Source organism: Apium graveolens, chromosome 9 (genome assembly GCF_009905375.1).
Source record: "Apium graveolens cultivar Ventura chromosome 9, ASM990537v1, whole genome shotgun sequence".
In the NCBI taxonomy this organism is placed as follows: Eukaryota; Viridiplantae; Streptophyta; class Magnoliopsida; order Apiales; family Apiaceae; genus Apium; species Apium graveolens.
This window is the reverse complement of record NC_133655.1, coordinates 197,207,685-197,229,717: the sequence shown is the minus strand read 5'-3', so window position 1 is coordinate 197,229,717 and position 22,033 is coordinate 197,207,685. Positions and strand designations below refer to the sequence as shown.

The 22,033-nt window shown below is 33.9% G+C and overlaps 2 protein-coding genes and 1 long non-coding RNA gene across 3 annotated transcripts; 2 read left to right on the top strand and 1 right to left on the bottom strand.

Annotated features, from left to right (window-relative positions):
- Positions 1-16,573: 16,573 nt before the first annotated feature.
- LOC141685831 (UDP-glycosyltransferase 71A16-like) lies at positions 16,574-16,912 on the top strand. The gene has a single exon (XM_074490911.1). The coding sequence runs from the start codon at positions 16,574-16,576 to the stop codon at positions 16,910-16,912; it is 339 nt and encodes a 112-aa protein (XP_074347012.1).
- An 847-nt stretch (positions 16,913-17,759) lies between these two features.
- On the bottom strand, positions 17,760-19,297 carry LOC141683023 (uncharacterized). Its single transcript, XR_012560064.1, has 2 exons — positions 18,724-19,297; positions 17,760-18,320 (listed from the first exon to the last, which is right to left on the bottom strand). It is a non-coding gene; the product is annotated as an uncharacterized LOC141683023 (long non-coding RNA).
- A 485-nt stretch (positions 19,298-19,782) lies between these two features.
- LOC141685830 (protein FAR1-RELATED SEQUENCE 5-like) lies at positions 19,783-21,374 on the top strand. The gene is made up of 2 exons (XM_074490910.1): positions 19,783-20,639; positions 20,795-21,374. The coding sequence occupies exons 1-2, from the start codon at positions 19,783-19,785 to the stop codon at positions 21,372-21,374; spliced, it is 1,437 nt and encodes a 478-aa protein (XP_074347011.1).
- Positions 21,375-22,033: the final 659 nt, after the last annotated feature.

The following is a 22,033-nucleotide window of genomic DNA, read 5'->3' as shown; positions in this document are numbered from 1 at the left end:
ATTAAACTTGAAAGGTGTTACAACAACGGTATCGATTACAAGGGATTAATCTCAAATTAATTATCACAAATCTAGAATAAATTCGACAAGAACTTTTTCTATTTTTGCAATAAAAAGAATCAAATGCTAAATGCAATTTGAGATTAAGTTCTAGGGATTTTGATCCGCTAGATAGTTATACAAGAACAAGAGAATGATTTCTAGTTGTTTGGATTTAACTTTAAAACTAGAAATGATGATCTTGAAGTTTGCAGATGAAAAGATGAAATATTGTTTCTACTGCTTCTTTTTTTGTTCTTGAATAAGTGTGTTCTGTATATTAGTCTTGAATGTCTGCTGCTGCTTCTGTCTTTATAATTCAATCAATAGAATCACTTGAACTGGAATGACAATCGGTTGAACTAGCAAGACAATCTGCTGAACCAGTAGAACTTTCGGTATGACAATCAGTTTAAGCTAGTATGACTTTCGGGAAGACTATCTGTTGAACTAGCAAGACTATCAAACTGAACTAGCAAGACTATATCCTTCCAGTTGAACTTTCGGTGAGACAATTGAAATGACTTGGCATGACAATCGGTATGACAATCCAGATTGTCATGCTAGTTCAATTTCAATTGTCTTGCTGAATTAAAACTGATTTTAATCTAATTAAAATTCTAAAAATTCTTAATATTAATTCAGAATTAATTAATCAATTAATTTAATTAATCAATAAATTAATCTTTTCAGATATAATTTGTTTTCCTAATTAAATTATATGACTTAATTAATTAATAGAGAATTAATATTAATCTTGAGCAGCAACCACTCTTCTGAAAATCTTCTGAAAATCACTGAGAATTATGAATCAATTTCACCACTTCAATGTTGACACTCGATGTACTGTCTGGTTCATGGGTGACTAACTTCCTTGACGTTTCTTCATGTATTGACTTTGACACTTTGATTTTCTTCAGATTAAATCCTTGTAATTCTCTGATACCCTGACGAGATCTTTATCACTTGATTAAATCCACAATCTTGATTTGTATCACTGAGGCTTGATCAATTTCTTGAACTTCTTCCAGTGAAGTAATTCCTCAAGTCTGTAGATGAACCTTGTTTCTGAATCCTTTGACAGATGTTACTTTGTGAGATCTCTTTGACGGTAGATCTACTATTTACTTATTACATTCTTATTTGAGTTTAGTTAAATCCTCGAATATACAAATAGGCTATGACATATGCCTTACAATATCCCCTATTTGTTTGTTAGACAATAAAAATAAATACCTAGAGGATAACTCAACTAACAAATAAGAAAAAGATATAAACAGAAATGCAAAGTAAATAGCAGAAAAGTTCTGGATAACATTTAACATTTTCCAGATTCCAAATAGATGTTCCTCTAGACTGAACATATCTTCAAGTAGTTTCATCTTCATTTGTACAACCACATTTTCTGTTGAGAAGCACATATCTCTCTTGCTTCTCCCCCTATGAGAATTAACTGATTAAAGAAGATCACCTTCGTTTAGCACATCTCCCGTACAATAGGATCCGGAGTTACAAACAACAATGGTGTGGTGTAATGTACATATGTAGGGTCTTTTTCTTCCTCCATGCTATTTGGTAATTGTTAGGTCCCAATGTGTTTGTAGAAGGGGAGGTTGAATACAAACAATACTGAATAATCGAATTAAGTGCGGAATAAAAAAATTCAAACAAAATTCAAGTTAAATAAAAATATTATTAAACTTGAAAGGTGTTACAACAACGGTATCGATTACAAGGGATTGATCTCAAATTAATTATCACATATCTAGAATAAATTCGACATGAACTTTTTCTATTTTTTCAATAAAAAGAATTAAATGTTAAACGCAATTTGAGATTAAGTTCTAGGGATTTTGATCCGCTAGATAGTTACACAAGAACAAGAGAATGATTTCTAGTTGTTTGGATTTAACTTTAAAACTAGAAATGATGATCTTGAAGTTTGCAGATGAAAAGATGAAATATTGCTTCTGCTTCTTTTTTTTTGTTCTTGAATAAGTGTGTTCTGTATCTTAGTCTTGAATGTATGCTGCTGCTTCTGTCTTTATAATTCAATCAACAGAATCACTTGAACTGGAATGACAATCGGTTGAACTAGCAAGACAATCTGCTGAACCAGTAGAACTTTCGGTATAACAATCAGTTTAAGCTAGTATGACTTTCGGCAAGACTATCTGTTGAACTAGCAAGACTATTAAACTAAACTAGCAAGACTATCTCCTTCCAGTAGAACTTTCGGTGAGACAATTGAAATGACTTGGCATGACAATCGGTATGACAATCCAGATTGTCATGCTAGTTCAATTTCAGTTGTCTTGCTGAATTAAAACTAATTTTAATCCAATTAAAATTCTGAAAATTCTTAATATTAATTCAGAATTAATTAATCAATTAATTCAATTAATCAATTAATTCAATTAATCAATAAATTAATCTTTGCAGATATAATTTATTTTCTTAATTAAATTATATGACTTAATTAATTAATAGAGAATTAATACTAATCTTGAGCAGCAACCACTCTTCTGAAAATCTTCTGAAAATCACTGAGAATTAAGAATCAATTCCACCACTTCAATGTTGACATTCGATGTACTGTCTGGTTCATAAGTGACTAACTTCCATGACGTTTCTTCATGTCTTGACTTTGACACTTTGATTTTCTTCAGATTAAATCCTTGTAATTCTCTGATACCCTGACGAGATCTCTGTCACTTGATTAAATCCACAATCTTGATTTGTATCACTGAGGCTTGATCAATTTCTTGAACTTCTTCCAGTGAAGTAATTCTTCAAGTCTGTAGATAAACCTTGTTTCTGAATCCTTTGACAGATGTTACTTTGTGAGATCTCTTTGATGGTAGATCCACTATTTACTTATTACATTCTTATTTGAGTTGAGTTAAATCCTCGAATATACAAATAGGCTATGACATATGCCTTACAATCTCCCCCTATTTGTTTATTAGACAATAACAACAAATACCTAGAGGATAACTTAACTAACAAATAAGAAAAAGATATAAACAGAAATACAAAGTAAATAGCAGAAAAGTTCTGGATAACATTTAACATTTTCCAGATTCCAAATAGATGTTCCTCTAGACTGAATATATCTTCAAGTAGTTTCATCTTCATTTGTACAACCACATTTCCTATTGAGAAGCACATATCTCTCTTGCTTCTCCCCCTATGAGAATTAACTGATTAAAGAAGATCACCTTCATTTACCACATCTCCCGTACAATAGGATCCGCAGTTACAAACAACAATGGTGTGGTGTAGTGTACATATGTAGGATCTTTTTCTTCCTCCCTGCTATTTCTCCCCCTTAGTTGAGGAATCCTCCAAACTTTTACTTAAGCTTTTATCTCCCCCTTAGAGAAGGAATGTATGTCGTTGTCTGAAGGAGTTCTCATATTTCACTGGGTTGGAAAAGAAATAACAAGTAGTTTCTCTTTCTTCCTCACTGTGAGTGTGTGATTCTGTTTAGTGTACCTCACATGTGTTTCACTCTTTTCTCCACTCGTGTTTACACTCATTCTCACAAGTGTATCACTCCTCTCATAGCTCCAACATTCAGTTGTACCTGCAAGGAAAATCACATTAGCCATCCTTAAGGAGGTCATAGGTGGTTCAATGGGAGTTCGCAAATCCACATCCTTGTTAAACTCGTCAGATGAATCTGAGTCATAATCTACAAGTTGCTAGTTTCCCTTTTAGGGTTCCAGATTTGAATTCTGGGAAGGTAAACAATGATCCAACGAATTTAGCATAAAGATCAAAGTTCCCTTCTAATGTTTGTGAAGACATTTCCTTGTGACTCATCAGGTAATATCTGAATCATTGTCAACAAGTTATCGATCTGCACCTATGTCAGATCCACTATCCGTAAATGCATCAAGGGGATTTAAGCCTGGGGAGGTAGACACTGACCACTGACATATGGCTTTTGGATCAGTATCCTCTCCTAACACCTGTAAAGGCAATTGGTCCATTAACGAACCTTGAACAATCAAATATGACCTTAAAATGGTTGAAACTCTTGTTTCCGTCAACTCATCCTTTGTGTGTGTAACCTTTCCTTGTGCATCAAGAATTGTTTATGTGTGAAGTGGTGACACTACATTGGATACCCTGGCCGACAGGCAAATTTTAATAGACGCACCCTGTTGAGAGAATGAATCTAGTAACTGTTTTTGTGCCTTTTCAGCCATTACATCTTTTTGAGAAGATGTATGGGGGCTAGCAGTTGTCTCGGTTTAAATACTACTAATCTTTGTAGGAGACAGAGCTGCTGGGTTGACTTCGGAACCTTCCTTATGTGATGCACTAAGGAACTATCTCCCTCACGCTCATTCATACTTCATTTTAGTGGTAAGAGAGTGTTGGTTGGTTCTATTTTTATGTTTGTCTTTACAGTGTGGGATAGATGTTGTGGGTTTTCAACCTCATGACTATCAATGAAAGAAAGTCATTGGAGACTGAATATGTATCACAGAACATATGGCACTATAGAGATAAAATGTACTTAAGATCTATAATGAATGAAAATTATACATTTAATCTTTTGAGAGAAATGATGTACAATAGTGATTTCAAAAGATTTTAATGAAATAATAAATCACTAAAGTAGAAAGAAGTTTGATTTTCAATGATAACATTACCAACTTACAAACAGCCATATCCCTCAGATAAACCTTTGTTGTTATCTCCAAAGGTAACCAGTGGGCCAGCTTTCTCAACCACATTTGATAGCAGGGCTCTATCTCCGGTCATGTCTTTGATGATCCACTGTCAAGAATCCACACTACCGGTTCCACCTATTTAATGCCCTGCACTACAAATGGATTAGACCTTCTTTGGAACCCAAACTTGGTTGGGCCCGGCATACTTGTAGAATTGTCCTTTGTCAGGCAAAACAACATTTTTAATTTTCATGGTCTCAACTTTCTCAATGACTGAACATTTGACCTTGTAAACAGCCTTAACAAATTTCTTTTTAGGCTTAGGCACAAATGTCTCCTTTCTAGCCTTAGAAGGACTAGCAGTCTTAGACCTATCATGCTTCCTATTATTCACATGCTGACGATGAGTAATCTTATCACTAGAAATATGCTCACCATTAAAATAAGCATACATCAAATTAAAAGCACAAGACATATAATTAGCAACACCACATGCTTTATGAGAGGGATTAACAACAGGCAAAATATGCATGGTAGACATGGCAGTTTTGTTATCCAACTCATGTGTGTCTGAGTTAGTCTGAGTTGCTTTCACAACTTTGACTGGAACTTTCGACACACTTGACTTGGAAACAACCTTCTCATTAGCATGATCTTCAGCACGTATTTCTTCTTGAATAATAGAGGAGGTCGCATCAAATGGTTCAGCAATTGATGTTTTATAGAGGGGTTTATCAACACCCTTAAGCACATGTGGTACTTCCCTACCTTTAGCACATACATGAGGAGGGGAGTTTATGCCTAATTCTCCAATAGCAGCATTGTAATCATAACCTATTCCAGATGTTTGATTAACAGCTTGCTTACTGTAGAACTCTTTAGCCTTCGAACAAGAATTGAAGTAGGTTCTAACCTTAGTCTCAAGACCGGTGATCTTGTCTTTGAGAATAGTTTCGAGTTGTCTATAACAGTTAACTCTATTCTCTAGAAAAGATACTTGTTCTTTTAACTTGTCTTGATTAATGTGCACAAGTCTTAATTCATTGACCTCTTTCTCAAGGTCTTTGATCTGCTGACTTAACAGTTCATTATCACAATGAGCACAATCTAAGGAACCTCCTGGATGATAAACTAATTCAGAATCAGTAAATTTTACCTCTTTTCTTGACAATGAAGTTTTTCCATCAATAGCCATAAGAGCAAGATTCGCATCTTCTTCATCTTCACTATCAGTATCATCCCAGCTTCTTCCCTTTGTCAGGTAAGCCCTTTCAGGGTTACTCTTCTGATTTGAATCATAAGAACCTTACTTGTTTTGGCTTCCTGCATTCTGTGGCAAAGTGTCCCAACTCATTGCAGTTATAGCAACTAATGGTGCTCCGATCAACCATCCCTGTTTTGTATCCACCACTACTGGTGTTAGAGGATGAAGATCCACCTGTCTGGAATCTGTTGTAGTTGGACTTGTACTTGAACTTGGGATTTCTCTTGAATCTTACATTGGAGAATCTCTTGACAATCTGGGCCATTGACTCATCTTCCAATTGCTCCAGCTCTTCCAAGGAATAAAAATCATCACTGGATTGATTTGTAGTAGGAGGATCATATTCTGCTACTAACACATTTTCCTCAGCCTTGGAAAACTATACCATTCTCTCCGACTGTTGAGATTGTTGTTGTTGTTGACCTTCAGCTACAAGAGCAGTAGATGTGCTGACCATTCTATCTTTCCCGTAGACTTTCTCCTGCTGAATCTGCTCCAATTCATAGATTTTTAACACACCATAGAGTCTATCCAAAGAAATCTCACTCAGATCTCTAGCTTCTCTTATGGCAGTGATTCTATGCTCAAGATGAGTTGGCAGTGTTAAAAGGAACTTTTTGTTGACCTCCCTGATTGAATAATATTTTCCATTTATGTTCATATTGTTGATCAATGCATTGTACCTCTCAAACACTTCAGTAATTCCTTCTCCTGGATTGGATTTAAAATGTTCATACTCAGAGGTTAGGATCTCCAACTTGTTCTCCCAAACTTCCTCTGTACCTTCATTAATCACCTCAATAGTTTCCCAGATGTGTTTGGAATTTTTACAGTTCATCACATGTCTGTTCATCAAGGGATCGAGGGAATCAACTAAAATTAACTGAAGGCTGGCATCCAAGGAGGCTTCTTCTTTTTCAGAAGGAGAAAAATCCTCAGGCTCTTTTGGATAGGTTCTAGCTTTGGTAATCACAACATCATCTATTATCACCTCTGGTTCAATAACCATCGGAGTTTTTGGACCCTTCTTTAACAAGTTCAGATATTTGGGATTTGCAACTTGTAAAAACAAGAGCATCTTCTTCTTCCACATAATATAATTTTCTTTATCAAATAGTGGAATTTTAACGGTTCTAACTTTTTGTGAAGTCATTATGAATTTTTTTGAATAAATAAAAATTCAAGGAGTTGAAAAATCATAAAAATCTAGGATCTTGATTTGTTCGTTAATCAGAAAGCTCTGATACCAATTGTTAGGTCCCAATGTGTTTGTAGAAGGGGGTTTGAATACAAACAATACCGAATAATCGAATTAAGTGGGGAATAAAAAAATTGAAACAAAATTCAAGTTAAATAAAAATATTATTAAACTTGAAAGGTGTTACAACAACGGTATCGATTACAAGGGATTAATCTCAAATTAATTATCACAAATCTAGAATAAATTCGACATGAACTTTTTCTATTTTTGCAATAAAAAGAATCAAATGCTAACCGCAATTTGAGATTAAGTTCTAGGGATTTTGATCCACTAGATAGTTACACAAGAACAAGAGAATGATTTTTAGTTGTTTGGATTTAACTTTAAAACTAGAAATGATGATCTTGAAGTTTGCAGATGAAAAGATGAAATATTGCTTCTGCTTCTTTTTTTTGTTCTTGAAAAAGTGTGTTCTGTATCTTAGTCTTGAATGTTTGTTGTTGCTTCTGTCTTTATAATTCAATCAATAGAATCACTTGAACTGGAATGACAATCGGTTGAACTAGCAAGACAATCTGTTGAACCAGTAGAACTTTCGGTAGGACAATCAGTTTAAGCTAGTATGACTTTCGGCAAGACTATCTGTTGAACTAGAAAGACTATCAAACCGAACTAGCAAGACTATCTCCTTCCAGTAGAACTTTCGGTGAGACAATTGAAATGACTTGGCATGACAATCGGTATGACAATCCAGATTGCCATGCTAGTTCAATTTCAATTGTCTTGCTGAATTAAAACTGATTTTAATCCAATTAAAATTCTGAAAATTCTTAATATTAATTCAGAATTAATTAATCAATTAATTCAATTAATTAATAAATTAATTTTTGCAGATATAATTTATTTTCTTAACTAAATTATATGACTTAATTAATTAATAGAGAATTAATACTAATCTTGAGCAGCAACCACTCTTCTGAAAATCTTCTGAAAATCACTGAGAATTATGAATCAATTCCACCACTTTAATGTTTACACTCGATGTACTGTCTGGTTCATAAGTGACTAACTTCCGTGACGTTTCTTCATGTCTTGACTTTGACACTTTGATTTTCTTCAGATTAAATCCTTGTAATTCTCTGATACCCTGACGAGATCTATGTCACTTGATTAAATCCACAATCTTGATTTGTATCACTGAGGCTTGATCAATTTCTTGAACTTCTTCCAGTGAAGTAATTCCTCAAGTCTGTAGATGAACCTTATTTCTGAATCATTTGACAGATGTTACTTTGTGAGATCTCTTTGACGGTAGATCCACTATTTACTTATTACATTCTTATTTGAGTTGAGTTAAATCCTCGAATATAAAAATAGGCTATGACATATGCCTTACATGATTTGTGTTTAGTTTTCAGATCTTACTTAATAGGACAAATCAGTACTTAACTGGAAATCAGTATTTATACTGAAGTCAGAATTTAAGTTGTCAGAACTTAAGTTATCAGGAGATAATATCAGGAGTTAAGGAGACTTTCAGATAAGGAAAATGGCTGATTGAAAGAAAAGAAGATCAAGACAAACGCAAGAAGAGATATGCATGAAGAAGGAATTCTATGAAGAATAGAATACTTGGAAGAAAAAATAACTAGTTGATATATTTTAGGAAGCAGAATTATATTCCATATCAATTAGAGATTATCTTGTAATTGTGTAGTATATAAACACAGACATAGGGTTTACACTATATGTGTTATCATAATCGAAGTTATTATTTATTGTAACCCTAGCAGCTCTCGTGATAATTTGTTCATCACTGAGAGTGGACAGTTCCATATTGTAACAGAGTTTATTGTGTTGAATAAAATCTGTTTTCTGTTACTTGTGTTCTTATATTCGATTTGATTGTGATAAACACTGTATTCAACCCTCTTCTACAGTGTGTGTGACCTAACAAATCCATATTCTCAAAAGGCGAGACATTATTACCTTATTTTTGGATAAAGTGTTTTATAAGAGACTTTGTTCTGATAGTTATCCAAATTTGGTATTAAAATCATATCGTCTTTTTAGTTACTTAGCGGCTAAGTAATCCATTTTCGAATCTGATATATAAATGTACTTACTGAATTATTAAATAAATAAAATATGTGATGGTTCTGTCAGTTGTGTGTTACCTTATTATTAATTTTGTGTAAATTGTTTGGTACGAAGATTATTTGTATAATTATTTATTGAGCTGTATGAGTTTGTTTTGCTTTTAAAATGATTTTATTGAATAGTTATTCTCATATATATTGAAATTATTTCTAAAATTATTTTTATGATTTTATAATTTCAATCATTATTTTTGGGAATTTATAAAATTTAGAAATCAATATTTCATCAATTATTTAACCCAAAATGATTTTCTGATTATATTTAAGTGTAAATTCAATATTAAGTTCTAGAATATTTCAAAAATTACGAAACTCATATTTTAGTAAGTTTCGAATATTTCGAGAATTTAAAAATTATTTCAGAAACTTTCTGGCTTTTGTTTAACCGCACATTTGTTCTTTAATTGGTTAAATGTGGGTATAAAATTGCAAGAAAAAAATTGTAATAAAATTATGAAAATTTTATATTATATGAACTTAATTTGCGGTTGGTTGTTGTGATGGTGATTGTGGTTAATTGTGATTGACGTCGATTTGATTTCGACGGGTAGGCCGATAAACAAAGGAGGCGCTACCCGATTTTCAGGAAACTGATTCCGAAAATACGGGAGTGTAACCCGCAATTATCGGAGACGTCGAACAACCATAAATAATTATATTATATGAACTTAATTGCGATTGAGACAAGATAATTTATAAATAATCGATTACCCTGTTTTTCAAAACGACAAGTATACGTATTTTCTGAAAATAAATACCGAACCGAGTTTCGAAGATGTGAACCATAATTGCTATGTGTATTTCAATAATACATATAAATATGAGTTGGGTTATGAAATCGTATAGGTTGAAAAGGATAATGGTGTTATGTTAAGCGAAATGATTATCTGAATTAGGATATTTTAACCCTGTAGGTCCTAGTCGGAAGACCCGAGATTTGACGTTGGACTAGGAATGATCTAGTGATTAGACGTTGAGATCAATGAAGTTCCAATCGAAGGACATGAAGGATAGGATTGTATCCAGAATAGGATAGTGGTTGGACGATAAAGTCAAACGCTCAAGGAAATCCAGAAGTCGACCGATAATAGGGGTTAAAGCTTATCGAGGCAAGTATTCCCGAACTTTCTTTTAAATACTGTAAGTATTCCTGATTTTTCTTTTAAAATACTGGAAATATTTATTCGTTCCTATTCTAAGTTCAGAATAGTTAACTGTTTTATATTTCGCTGCAATTACTTTGATTATGCATGTTCCCTTTATTCTTGTTCCTATAATTCGATTGCTCTCTTGAGCAAATACCCATTCTTTCGGGTTATTTGTGAACCCTAATTTGGGATATTTTGAAATCAAAATGATTTGATATTAAAATACTCTACGGGATGGACGGTTACTATTAGGAATAAGCTGGTTCCTATGGGTCAGGGATGGACCGGACCCTTTAGGCTATAGTTGCCTGGGTGCCCCATATGTTGGTTGGGTCTATGTAGTTGGGTATAGATCTGCACTGTATCCTGACTGATCAGCGGGTTATAGTGCATATATTGGTTCTAGTGTCCAGTCTAATTTGTTGTTGATCGCCATTAACGGCATTCTCTCTCTCTAATGATTTTATGATTCCAAAACCGGACAAAGCCCTGATTCAGGAGATGAATCGGGGAATCGCTTGTCATTTTTGGATTTTAGTTAAGAGCTGGTGACAACCAACATTTATTCGCTCAACTTACTCAAATAGATAGAATTGTTTAAAATCGATTTAAGATTTTGGTCCGGAAGTTTTTCTTTTGATATTAATGCTTGAAACTCAAATTATATACTTGCTGGGCATTTTTGTCTCACTTTTGCTTTGTAAATTCTTATTTCTGCCAGAAACAGATAAGGATAAAAGTGAATAGTTTTGATAGACAGCAGAAGTTAGAGAAATCTCCGCTGCGAGAAGCTGAAGAAGTTGGAGGAATATGACAAGAGCGTTAGGACAAAGGTATTCTCATTTGTATTTTAGTTGTTGTAAGTTGTAGAAGATTAGATTCTTGTTTCATACCATAACCTGTAAACGATCCGGATTCAATGGGTTAATTGAATATTCTTTTATTTTTTGTAAAGATTATTTCGTGACACCAAATCTTGACCCCGAATTTGGGTTGTTACAATAAAAGTCGCAGTACCATTCGCGAGAGTTGATTTCTAGGTTCACTAATTGAGGACATGATATGAAAGGCACCTTGTAGTGATCAGAAAATTTGAGGCTTTGTAGACTGACAAGTGTAGCAAATATATCACTTATATTCACAGGGAAATCTACATCATCAAAACTTAAATTTTTTAAAGCAGGGAAATTCCAAACTATATTATGCAATCTGCAGGATGACAGAACCAAAGTTGTTAGACCAGGTAATTAAACTGAAAGATAAAGCCCGTAAATCCCAAGATTTAAGGCACAAAGTTCTTAAAGCAGGCAAACATTTCAAACATATTTCAGGTAACTTCTCTACGATCTCAGGATGATCCAAACCTGTCAAGTGCAGTGTTGTCAAAGAAGGTAAAACCCAACAATCTAATCTCGATATATTTTCTTTGACTTGCATTTCTAACTCGAGTTTACTAATAAAGTTAGAGCTATAGTTGGATAAATGTTTATTATGGAGCCATTCTAAACGTTCACGAACGTTTAAGTGTTGAACACGATGAGAAATAGCATAGGCAACAAAGTCTGTAAGAAATTCCGGAGGTGGGTGCACGAGATCCAGATACGTAACCGGGGATTGATGGTCACGGTTTCTCAAAACATGATTGTTAAGGTCCGTTAGGTCTTTAGATGTTCGATCTTTTTGTGGAAAATGATAATAATCTCATTTAAATTTGAGAAAAGGAAGAGTGGTTCGTACGAATTTCCATCATTTCAAGAGAACGCTGGGTTGAACAGCTAATTTGGTGTCAACGAACAGGAGAATCTGATGAATTAGTTCATCAGGCAATTCACTAATTCTGTCTATGTTCAAATCTTCAATCATCGATATGAGTTTAAAATTAGTGAAATATTTTATAAAATAATTAATTTAGTCTTATATCTAAAATTTAGTTAAAAATGGTGTTCGTTAGTTAGAATCGACTGGTGCCTATATATGTCAAAACAATATGTATATTAATATTAAATTTTAAATTATGTGTATTTGACCTTTTTAATTATAATGAATTCATAAAGAGTAAATTTTAAACTCTAATTTTTGTTTTATACAGAATTAGATTTTTTTTTCCAATTTTATATAGAAAATAATTCTAACAGTTAATGTAATTTGAAAAATATATTGACTTAAACGATTTTTAATAATATTATATTATAGAAAAATGTAAATCATATATTATTTCATATCATTAAAATTACATATATTTAAAAGTTTATGAATGAAATATTGTATTTTTTGTAATTGTTTAATTGGTATGAAACGGTTTAGTGTTATTATAAAATTATTTTCATTTTTGATTTTTTACACATGAATAAAACTTATGCACACATTAAAAATATGATTTCTTTCGATCTGTTATAAGTTAAAATAAAAAAAAATCATTGATCACAAAAATTATCGTACTATTTCTTTCAAAATAAAATTTTAGAAATTTTATTACACATAAAGGATCTAAATAATTATTGAGCCTAAACTACTTCCTTTGCTATTTTTTGTATATTTTAATTAAATTACTAGAGATTACATGCTCTACTTTTTAATTGCATATTTCAAAAATAATATACAATATATTTCAATATTACTTGAAAATGGCCCATAATTCGTACGGATTATTAGGCTAGGCTAGTATGTTATTATCAATTATCAATATTAATAAATTTAGCAAAAAAAAAATTATCAATATTAATAGACAAAGGATAAGATAATCTTAAACTCTTTTATTAGTTTTTCGTGAAGGCACAAGTTTTGAAAGAAGTAATCGTATCGATAATAAAGTTAAGAAATCTATACTTATATTATAATAGCTGAAATGGGGGTATAATTTATAATTTGGTTAACCCCTCATTTTGGTTATCCATTTTCATCACAATCGTTGGATCTTCTTCATCAAATAATCAGAGTCGTTATATCCAAATACTAAAAAAATAAAGTCGTTGGATCTTCTTCATCAAATAATCAGAGCTGTTATATCCAAATACTAAAAAATACACTCCACAAGTTCTCAAGTTCAAATCACGTCAACAACAAACATTTATATTATTATTTATAAAGATACATATAAGTTCTCAGGTTCGAATCTTGTTAACAACAAACATTTATATTATTTATAAAAATATATATAAGTTTTCAGATTCGAATCTGACTCACTAACAACAAACATCTATATTATTATTATTTATGAATAAGATCTCATCAATGACTAACAACAAACATCTACACTATAAGATCTCATCAATCATATACTATTTGTACTATTTGAACCTAACTTGAAATTATAATTATATAATTATTATTTAGTATTTAATTATTTATATAGAATTTTAATAAAATTATATAAAATAAAATTAAAAATATATAAATATTAACCAAGACCCGTATATCGCCCCACCGTAAGGTAGAATAGTAAAAAAACAATCCGGGTTTTACTAATAACAAATCTTGGACCAACATTGAAGAAATTAGAAATTAGAACCGCGATTGAAATTCAGAACCTCAAAATTTTAAATAGACTTAATTGAGAAATGTATACTTCTGCGACTGAGAAAAGGGACAGGAGCACGCTCGTTTGAACAGCTAATTAAGCTTTCCAAAAAATATACTCAGTCTGCCTTTTCCTGCTATTTGTCATTTCTTCTCCGCATGGAAACATCTTAAAACACCAAACAAACATACAAACACATCCACGACGTTTTGTAAGAAACAAAACACCATGAACAACGTACCATGTCAGTACTCATTATACCACAAAAGCACTAGAGAGACTCGAGGACTAGACTTCCATTTAAAGGGCATTGGACAAGATACTACGGCATCAAAAAACACTCAAACACAAAATAGATAATCTCCAATGCAGCCAACAGCAAGGTTTGCACCCATAGTTCCAAACACATCTTCCATCTTCTCAGCACGGGCAGTCTTCAGGTCTTGCAATTTAGTCTGCAACTCGTACTTACTTTTCGCATCATAAATTTGACACTTAACTGCACAAAGCTCAGGAATTAGGGGATTTGAAAATCGGAGCTGTTCCACGAAGTTCAGATGGTTCTCAAGCCAACTTAATAAACTGAATCCATATTTCTGCAATTCAGAAAAAACAGCCCTGTACTCGGCAATCACCTCAGTTTCAACCTTATCCATGGACATTTTAGTAAAGTCACTTATTGAGGTGCACAACAGATTCAGCTCCATAGTACAAAATTTCTTAATCTTGGTGCTATAGTGCTCAAAAGTTTCTGGGTACTTATTCATAATGAGATCAAGTAGATACACAAACTCAGAGTTAACTTAATGACCCCGCCATATCCCAAAATCACTATTTTTTCTTGGAAGAGCTTGGCCGATCATTGCCTGTCCCTTCAACTGGAGCAACAACCTGTCTAACCTTGTGAGCTTGTACTTGAGAATTAGCCACCGGATCTTGTTCTTGCACCCCTATATCCACTATGTCAATGGACACAGTTTTATTTATATCTTTAGCATCAAAGTACACCTTCCTTGGAGCTGTCAAAGGTTCTTGTATCACCACATTTTCAGCCTGTCTCGGCTGGTACCAAATTAGGAATCGTGTTGTTCTGCACAAAAAAGCAGAAACTTTGGTAACATTTGCCACTGAGATTAATAATAACACATCATCCTATAATAATATCAAGTTCTTAACAAAAGCATTGGACAAGAAAGTAGTCCAGTAAACATTATGATGCAGGACAGGGATGTAAGAAACCTAAGGAGGACTATTTGGGAGCAATATAATATTTCGAAGCCTGTTAGTTAATATAAAGAACAGCCCAAATAAATAAAGGCCAATAGTTGAGTACACCTGCCGAAGCTCATTTGCTCCTCGTATACATCTATAAAAGGCTACTTGGTTTCTATTTATTTTCCTTAGAGGTGCTTGACCAAATAAACAGACAGTGAATATGCCAGTCTCTTGGAACAGGGGTGTTAGTTACAACCATTTCCTGCAGAAACCTAATTTAATAAAGAATCATTTTGAATATAAAGCTAATATACTGGATTCTGGCAGGTCATTTTTGTACAGACTTGAGTTAACATTAGTTATAGATTTAGCCATCCAGAGACGTCAAAAGTATTTGATTTTTTTCATTAAATACCAATGTGACTCATCGTGGTATTGTTGTGATATAAATTTCAACTATGTGAATTTAATAATTCACCAAAATATAGATTCAATACAGGTTTCTTCATGGAAGTGATGGTGGGTAATTTAACAACATCAAGCTCAGGATGTACAGTATCAAGAATTAGCACTTGACCGCTGTGCGCAATTGCATAATCAAGAATCCCGTAAACTAAATCTGGAGGAGTGTCAACTGAAAGAGAGATTACATTTCAATATTTCAGTGAGATAAAAAAGTGTCAATGAACTTAATTTCTTTAGCAGAGTTTCCATAGTGAAGTGGAGAGAAATTGAGAGAAGGGAGAGTACTCCAAATGAGCTTCCATTGCATGGAGCCTTGGACAACTATTTTATTATACTTTATGATGGCCCGTCCAGAATAATATCAAGGGCTATTTTGAAAACTACGATTTTTATTATTATTATAAAAATTTGCTTTTTTATTTTCACTTTTTGCAAAAATACGATTTTTTTTGTTTTTTGCAAAAATAGGACTTTCCAACCAAATGCAACTACATTCAACAAAAATCAACCAAAAGTAAATTCAATTTTTTTAAAAAATCCGTGAAAAAAAAAGTTGCACTTGATTACTTTAAGTTGCAAACCATGTTTTTGCAAACATTTTGAAAAGATAATTCACAAAAAAAAAATCAAGAAAGTAATTTTTTGGTAATTTGTCTAATATCAGTTCAATCTGTATGCTTTCATGTAGTATTTGTGTGTGTATGCGTGTGCGTGTGTAGTTCGCAATTGTATCTATGTCCAATTTTTGTTGGTGATCTTTCTCCCTGCACCAGCTGTTGGTCATCTAGTATCTGCAGTTAAGGTTACGAGCTCCTAGTCAGTCGAGATCAAATTTCCATAAGCATTCTCATAATGAATCTGTCTTTTGACTCTACAAATGACTATTCTTTCCCACTGGGGATTGAAGTCGATGCTAGAGAGTATATGGTGTGGGGTACCGGTTGCTGCTTGGCCTATGTATGCTAAGCAGCAACTAAATACTTTTGAGCTGGTGAAGGAGTTGGAACTGCCAGTGAAGATTACAAGGGACTATGTAAAAGGCACTGACTGTTTTGTGAAGGAACAAGAGGATAGAGAGGGTATAAGGTGTCTGATGCAGGAAGAAAGTGAGACAAGGAATAAAGCGAAAGAAATGAAAGGCATATGCTTTATTGCAAAGGGCAGCTCATCGTATAGTTCAGTTGGACAGTTTATTGAGGATCTCGTGGATTTCTAGAGCTCTGAACTGAAGCTCGAAACAAATCCTACATAAATTTATTATGTCAAGCAAAAAACAGGAGGAAGAAAATTGCATGGCCTGTGATTCACTCTGTAGTGATTACAGAGAAGCAATGTCTGAAGTGAAGTAAACCTGTGTTCAATATATTACTCATTATGAGTTACTTGTGTAAATTCATGTCATACTAACATGAGGTGCACCGGTGCCGCGTGTGCTGCTGAATTTCTTTTTGAAAAGCCTATTTGTTTGTTGTGAAATTATATTATATATAATATATATGTAACACTTCTCACTCGCATATAAAAAGTTAGCAAGAAACATCATAAACTTTATATGAAAAAATTATAAGTGTACATATATCTACCGAAGAACATGAGTACATGTACATTGATATATACCAAAAAAATGAACTCCGTGTAATTTTATAAGAAAAGTATCTTTTCTTGTCATATTATATGTTATTTGACATATATACAAATGTTAAATAACATTATGTTTTACAAATTCTGGAAAAAATTTGGCATATCAAAGTACATGTACTCCTATATATTTATATTCTAAACTTTAATTATCCCTTCCAAAGTTTCTAAAAAGGCGAAATTAATTTTCTTAAATTTGTGTTCCTGCTGGAAGTGTTAACAATATACAACTTAACGAGACTGCAAAACCAACATTCAAGCTGCAACATCAAGTGATATACAAGAGTGATAACAACAGGAGTCTGGAGTCAAGCTCAGTGTTGTCCACGTGTCCAATCTAACAGCTAGATACAGCTGTCATCTCTAGTGTACAAAGTTTGTTAGAGTCTTTGGAGTATATAATAGGGATAGATAAGACAGATCAATAAAACAAATACACATTTCAGATATATCATTTTTCATCTAACAATATACACAATAATGTTCTTCTGCAACTATCTGTTTGACATGAAGGAGATATACATGGCATGCATACTAACTGCTAAATGCACAGTTCCTTCCAACAGGAAAAACAGAGAAAAATAATGTTGTGATGATTGTGCCTGTTGGAGAACCACCAAGCAAGTAGCTTCTTAGAGTTCTGCAAATTTTTGGTTCTTTACATCCCAGTGGTAGCTTCACATACTTCAAGTTACTGAACGGAGAAGGATGACCGACAAGATAGTCCTTAATTAAAGTTAGAGCCTAAAAAATATAACACGAGATTGAGTAATACACACAACAGCAGTCAAAGAACTGTAATTTAGATCTGCATTTGAACATATACCAACATGAAAAAGTGATGAGCCACTTGCTCAAGCATTTTCTTTTTGATATATCTGGATTTTACAGGAGCCAAATCACTGAAACAGCTAATGAGAAGGGTTACTAACAAACAGGCCACCACTGTCCACTAGATATTTCAGAATGGGGGCAATAGAGACTACCTGTGGATGGAATATTAAAGCTCAACGGTTTGATACCGCAAGAGATGCTGAGTACATACAATAGTTAAAGAAATAACTGTTTGTTCTTGATAATAGCGAGAGCGTATTAAAGTCTCATTATCACATGCATTTTCATAATTAAAGTTTTTTTTTTTTAAAGATTAACACATACTTCTCCAAATCAGAGTTACACGGATATGGGCTAAAGAGGACAGAATATAGGATGACTTAATAGTATTTTAACTCATTTTTTCTAGAAGAAGGCATGCTAAGACATTAAACTTTCACAAAGCCAGAATTTTGATAAATCACAGATCAAATATATTTATATCTTCAATCAAAGAAGGATATTAAGGGCGGTTAGTTCTGATATCATCATAAGAACATTAAACAACAAGGTTACCTCTATGGTCTCCAACCCGAGATGAAGATTCTTAGCACTACCAAATTTCAAAAGCATATGTCTTAATCCTGAATAATATGCTTTCAAATGCTCATGTGGGAGTATCACGAGGTCATCAATCCCTCCCCTTAAATTTGATATGAACATTGTCCAAATTTGACATGTCTAATCTTATTTTAAAGATACCAACAGAAGTGACGTTGCGGAGTCTTGGTGCCAGAACACTAATGTAACCCATCTGATTCCCACTGTTGTGGCAGTAGCAGACCTTGATCTCCAGGTTCACCAATTGAGGACAAGGCAACTGAAAATAACCTACAGACTTTTTGTAGAAAGATAATGAAAGATTCTGTAGACTGACAAGTGCAGCAAATATGCGCCTCATATTTTCAGGAAATACCACGTCATGAAGCGCTAGACTTTTTAAAGCTGGGAAGTTCCAAATAACTTGAGGAAATTTGCATTTAGACAAACGAAGAGTTGCTAGAGCAGGAAAATTAAAAGAAAAAGACAATTTTCCTAAATCCCAATCAGTAAGACACAAAGTACTTAAGGCAGGCAAGCAGGTGAAACATAATTCGGGTAAGTAGTGAGTATAGTCATAATGTAGGCGAGTCAAGTGTAAAGTTGTTAAAGCAGGTAAATCCCAACAATCCGAGTCCAACGCAATATCTTGAAATCTAATTTTCTTTGAGCTTCCCAATAAAATTAGGGATCCTGTTCCCTGACAATCATGTGTCAGAAAATCCTTAACCAACACACTATCTCCTGGCCGTTGGATCGTGGATTGCCAGGATTAAAAAAAAATTCGCCTATCCGCGCTTTTTATCCGCGGAAAGCTTCCCTTCCACCTTTTTTTTCCGCGGAACATATTTCCCATCTGTGGATAATAGCGGAATGTCTGTACTTGCAGTTTATAACCCTAAAATGATCACACTTTCCTTTTTGTGCAGCATTTGTCAATTTGGAGAGCAAATTTGGGGGAAGTCTTGATTTTGTTCAAACTTATTCACTAATTACATTTGGTAAGCTCAATTTCTTGCTTTTTTTGTTGTAGTTATGGATGAGATGTTTGCTCGGTTTAAAGGTAGAAAAGCTTTGAGAAAAAATGATAATGTTCTAAATAGTGAGGTTGTTGATATTAGTGGTAGTTGCTTACGTAATGATAATGTAAATTATGTTAACCTTGTTGATGATTGTGATGAAGATGTTTATGTTAGTGAACATAGATTTGAAAATGAAGATTTGCATAAAAATAGTGAGTTTGCGCATAATAGTAGTGAGAGTAGGGATAAGAGTGTTGTTGGGGAAGAAGATATTGTAATTCCTTTCTTGAGTCAAAATTTTCCTAATTTGGTAGCCGCCGAAAATGTAATTAGGGCCTATGCTTTGAAAAATGGGTTTGCAATTAAAATCCAAAATACACAAAGGCGTGTGGACAAAACAATATATGCCCGTACTTATGTTTGTAATTTAGCGGAAAACCGCGATAAAGAACCCGTAGAGGATGAAGAAGTTTTGATAGGAAGTGTCGGTAGTGAGAAGAAGAAAAGGCGTAGAGATAAACTTCCTAGAAGTGGATGTAAGTTTAGGATCTATGTGATTAATAGGCGAAATACAAGGCATTGGGAGATAACATCGTTGGAGTTAAATCACAATCACGATGTTGTGTCGCCTTCTAAGATGAATTTGATTAAAAGGGAGCGACATGTAACCGCCGCCCAAAAGAATTTAATTAAGAGTTTACATGTTTCGGGTATTGCGCCTAGACAACAAATGAATATATTTGGAAAAATGCATGAAGGAGAGGAGCAAGTAGGGTTTCATGCCCAACACTTGAGAAATGTCATGCGAGATTTTAGAAAAGATAATTTGGGTGTGAATGATGCGCAAGCGGGATTGGATTTGTTACATAGGTTAGAAGAGGAAAGTGGAGGAAATTTTTTTATTCGGACTCTAATTGATGAAGAAGGAAGATTAAGTGTCTTTTATGGGTTGACCCCCGGTCGTTGTTGGCCTACAAAAATTTTGGTGATGTGGTTGCATTTGATACAACATATCGAACAAATAGGTATGTTATGCCGTTTGTGCCATTCACCGAGGTGAATCATCACTATCAACCGGTTCTCTTTGATTTTGCACTAATGCGTGATGAATTAAAGACTACATTTGAGTGGGTTTTGGGTACTTGGTTAGAGGCCGGTGAAGGAAAAGCACCTTTGGCTATTATCACCGATCAAGATCAAGCAATGGCGGGGGAAATTCAATCTCAACTACCGAACACGACACATTTGTTGTGTTCGTGGCACATTATTATCAAATTTACGGAGAAGCTCTCAACCTACTATGCAAAGGAGGAATTTAAAGGTGACTTCAACAATTGCATATATCACTCGTTGACCGAAGAAATTTTTGAGGATAGGTGGAAAACATTGATCTTGAAGTACAAGTTGGAGGATAATACATGGTTACAAGGCTTGTATAATTTGAAGAATAAGTGGATTGATGCTTATACACGTAACATTTTTTCCGCGGGTCAAAGAACAACTTCAAGAAGCGAAGGAATGAATGCCTTTTTTGATGCTTATGTAGGGTCTTGCATGGGGTTGAAAGAATTTGTTGAGGGTGCACAAAAAGCATTAGAAAAATAATTTATGCGTGAGAAAGACGAGGATTATAATACACGTCATAAAATTCATTGCATGCGACTGAACACCGCCTTGGAGCAACATGCCGCTTCCATTTATACGAAAGAGATGTTCAAAAAATTTCAAGAGCAATTGGTTGAGGCCGCAAAGTACTTTGTGAAGAAGGATAGAGACCGTTCCTTAGAAGATGTGGAGGATACGTACTACAAATGTTATCGGCCATTAATGGTTGAGTATAAGAGAACCACTTATCTCGTTACCTTCAACAAGTTGTCATTTCGGGGTTCTTGCATATGTAGAATGTTTGAGCATTCGGGCATACCGTGTTGTCATATTATTGTCGTGTTGACAAAGAGGTGTGTTGCCGAATTACCCGAACATTATGTGAAATGGAGGTGGACTAGGGATGCCAATAGAGTAGATGGTGTGTTGCCATATCACATGCCCGGAGATGATGCCTCATCCCATGATTTGACTCCAACGGAAAGATTTAATCACATGACTTTACTTACTATGGGGTTTAGTCATAGTTGCATGGCGTCGAAGGAACGTTATGAGTATGCCGTGAGAGTTATTAATCGAGAGACCGAAATTATTGAGAAAATGCCCGTTAATGGGGTGGAAGGTGTTGGAAGTGAATTTGATACCAAAATTTCTCAAGA

Excerpts from the sequence above, each read along its gene's own strand:
- LOC141685830 (XM_074490910.1), top strand. The coding sequence starts at position 19,783 with ATGGATGAGATGTTTGCTCGGTTTAAAGGTAGAAAAGCTTTGAGAAAA. Across the intron at positions 20,640-20,794 it reads GGATTGGATTTGTTACATAG|GTATGTTATGCCGTTTGTGC; the intron begins GTTAGAAGAGGA and ends TCGAACAAATAG.
- LOC141685831 (XM_074490911.1), top strand. The coding sequence starts at position 16,574 with ATGACTATTCTTTCCCACTGGGGATTGAAGTCGATGCTAGAGAGTATA.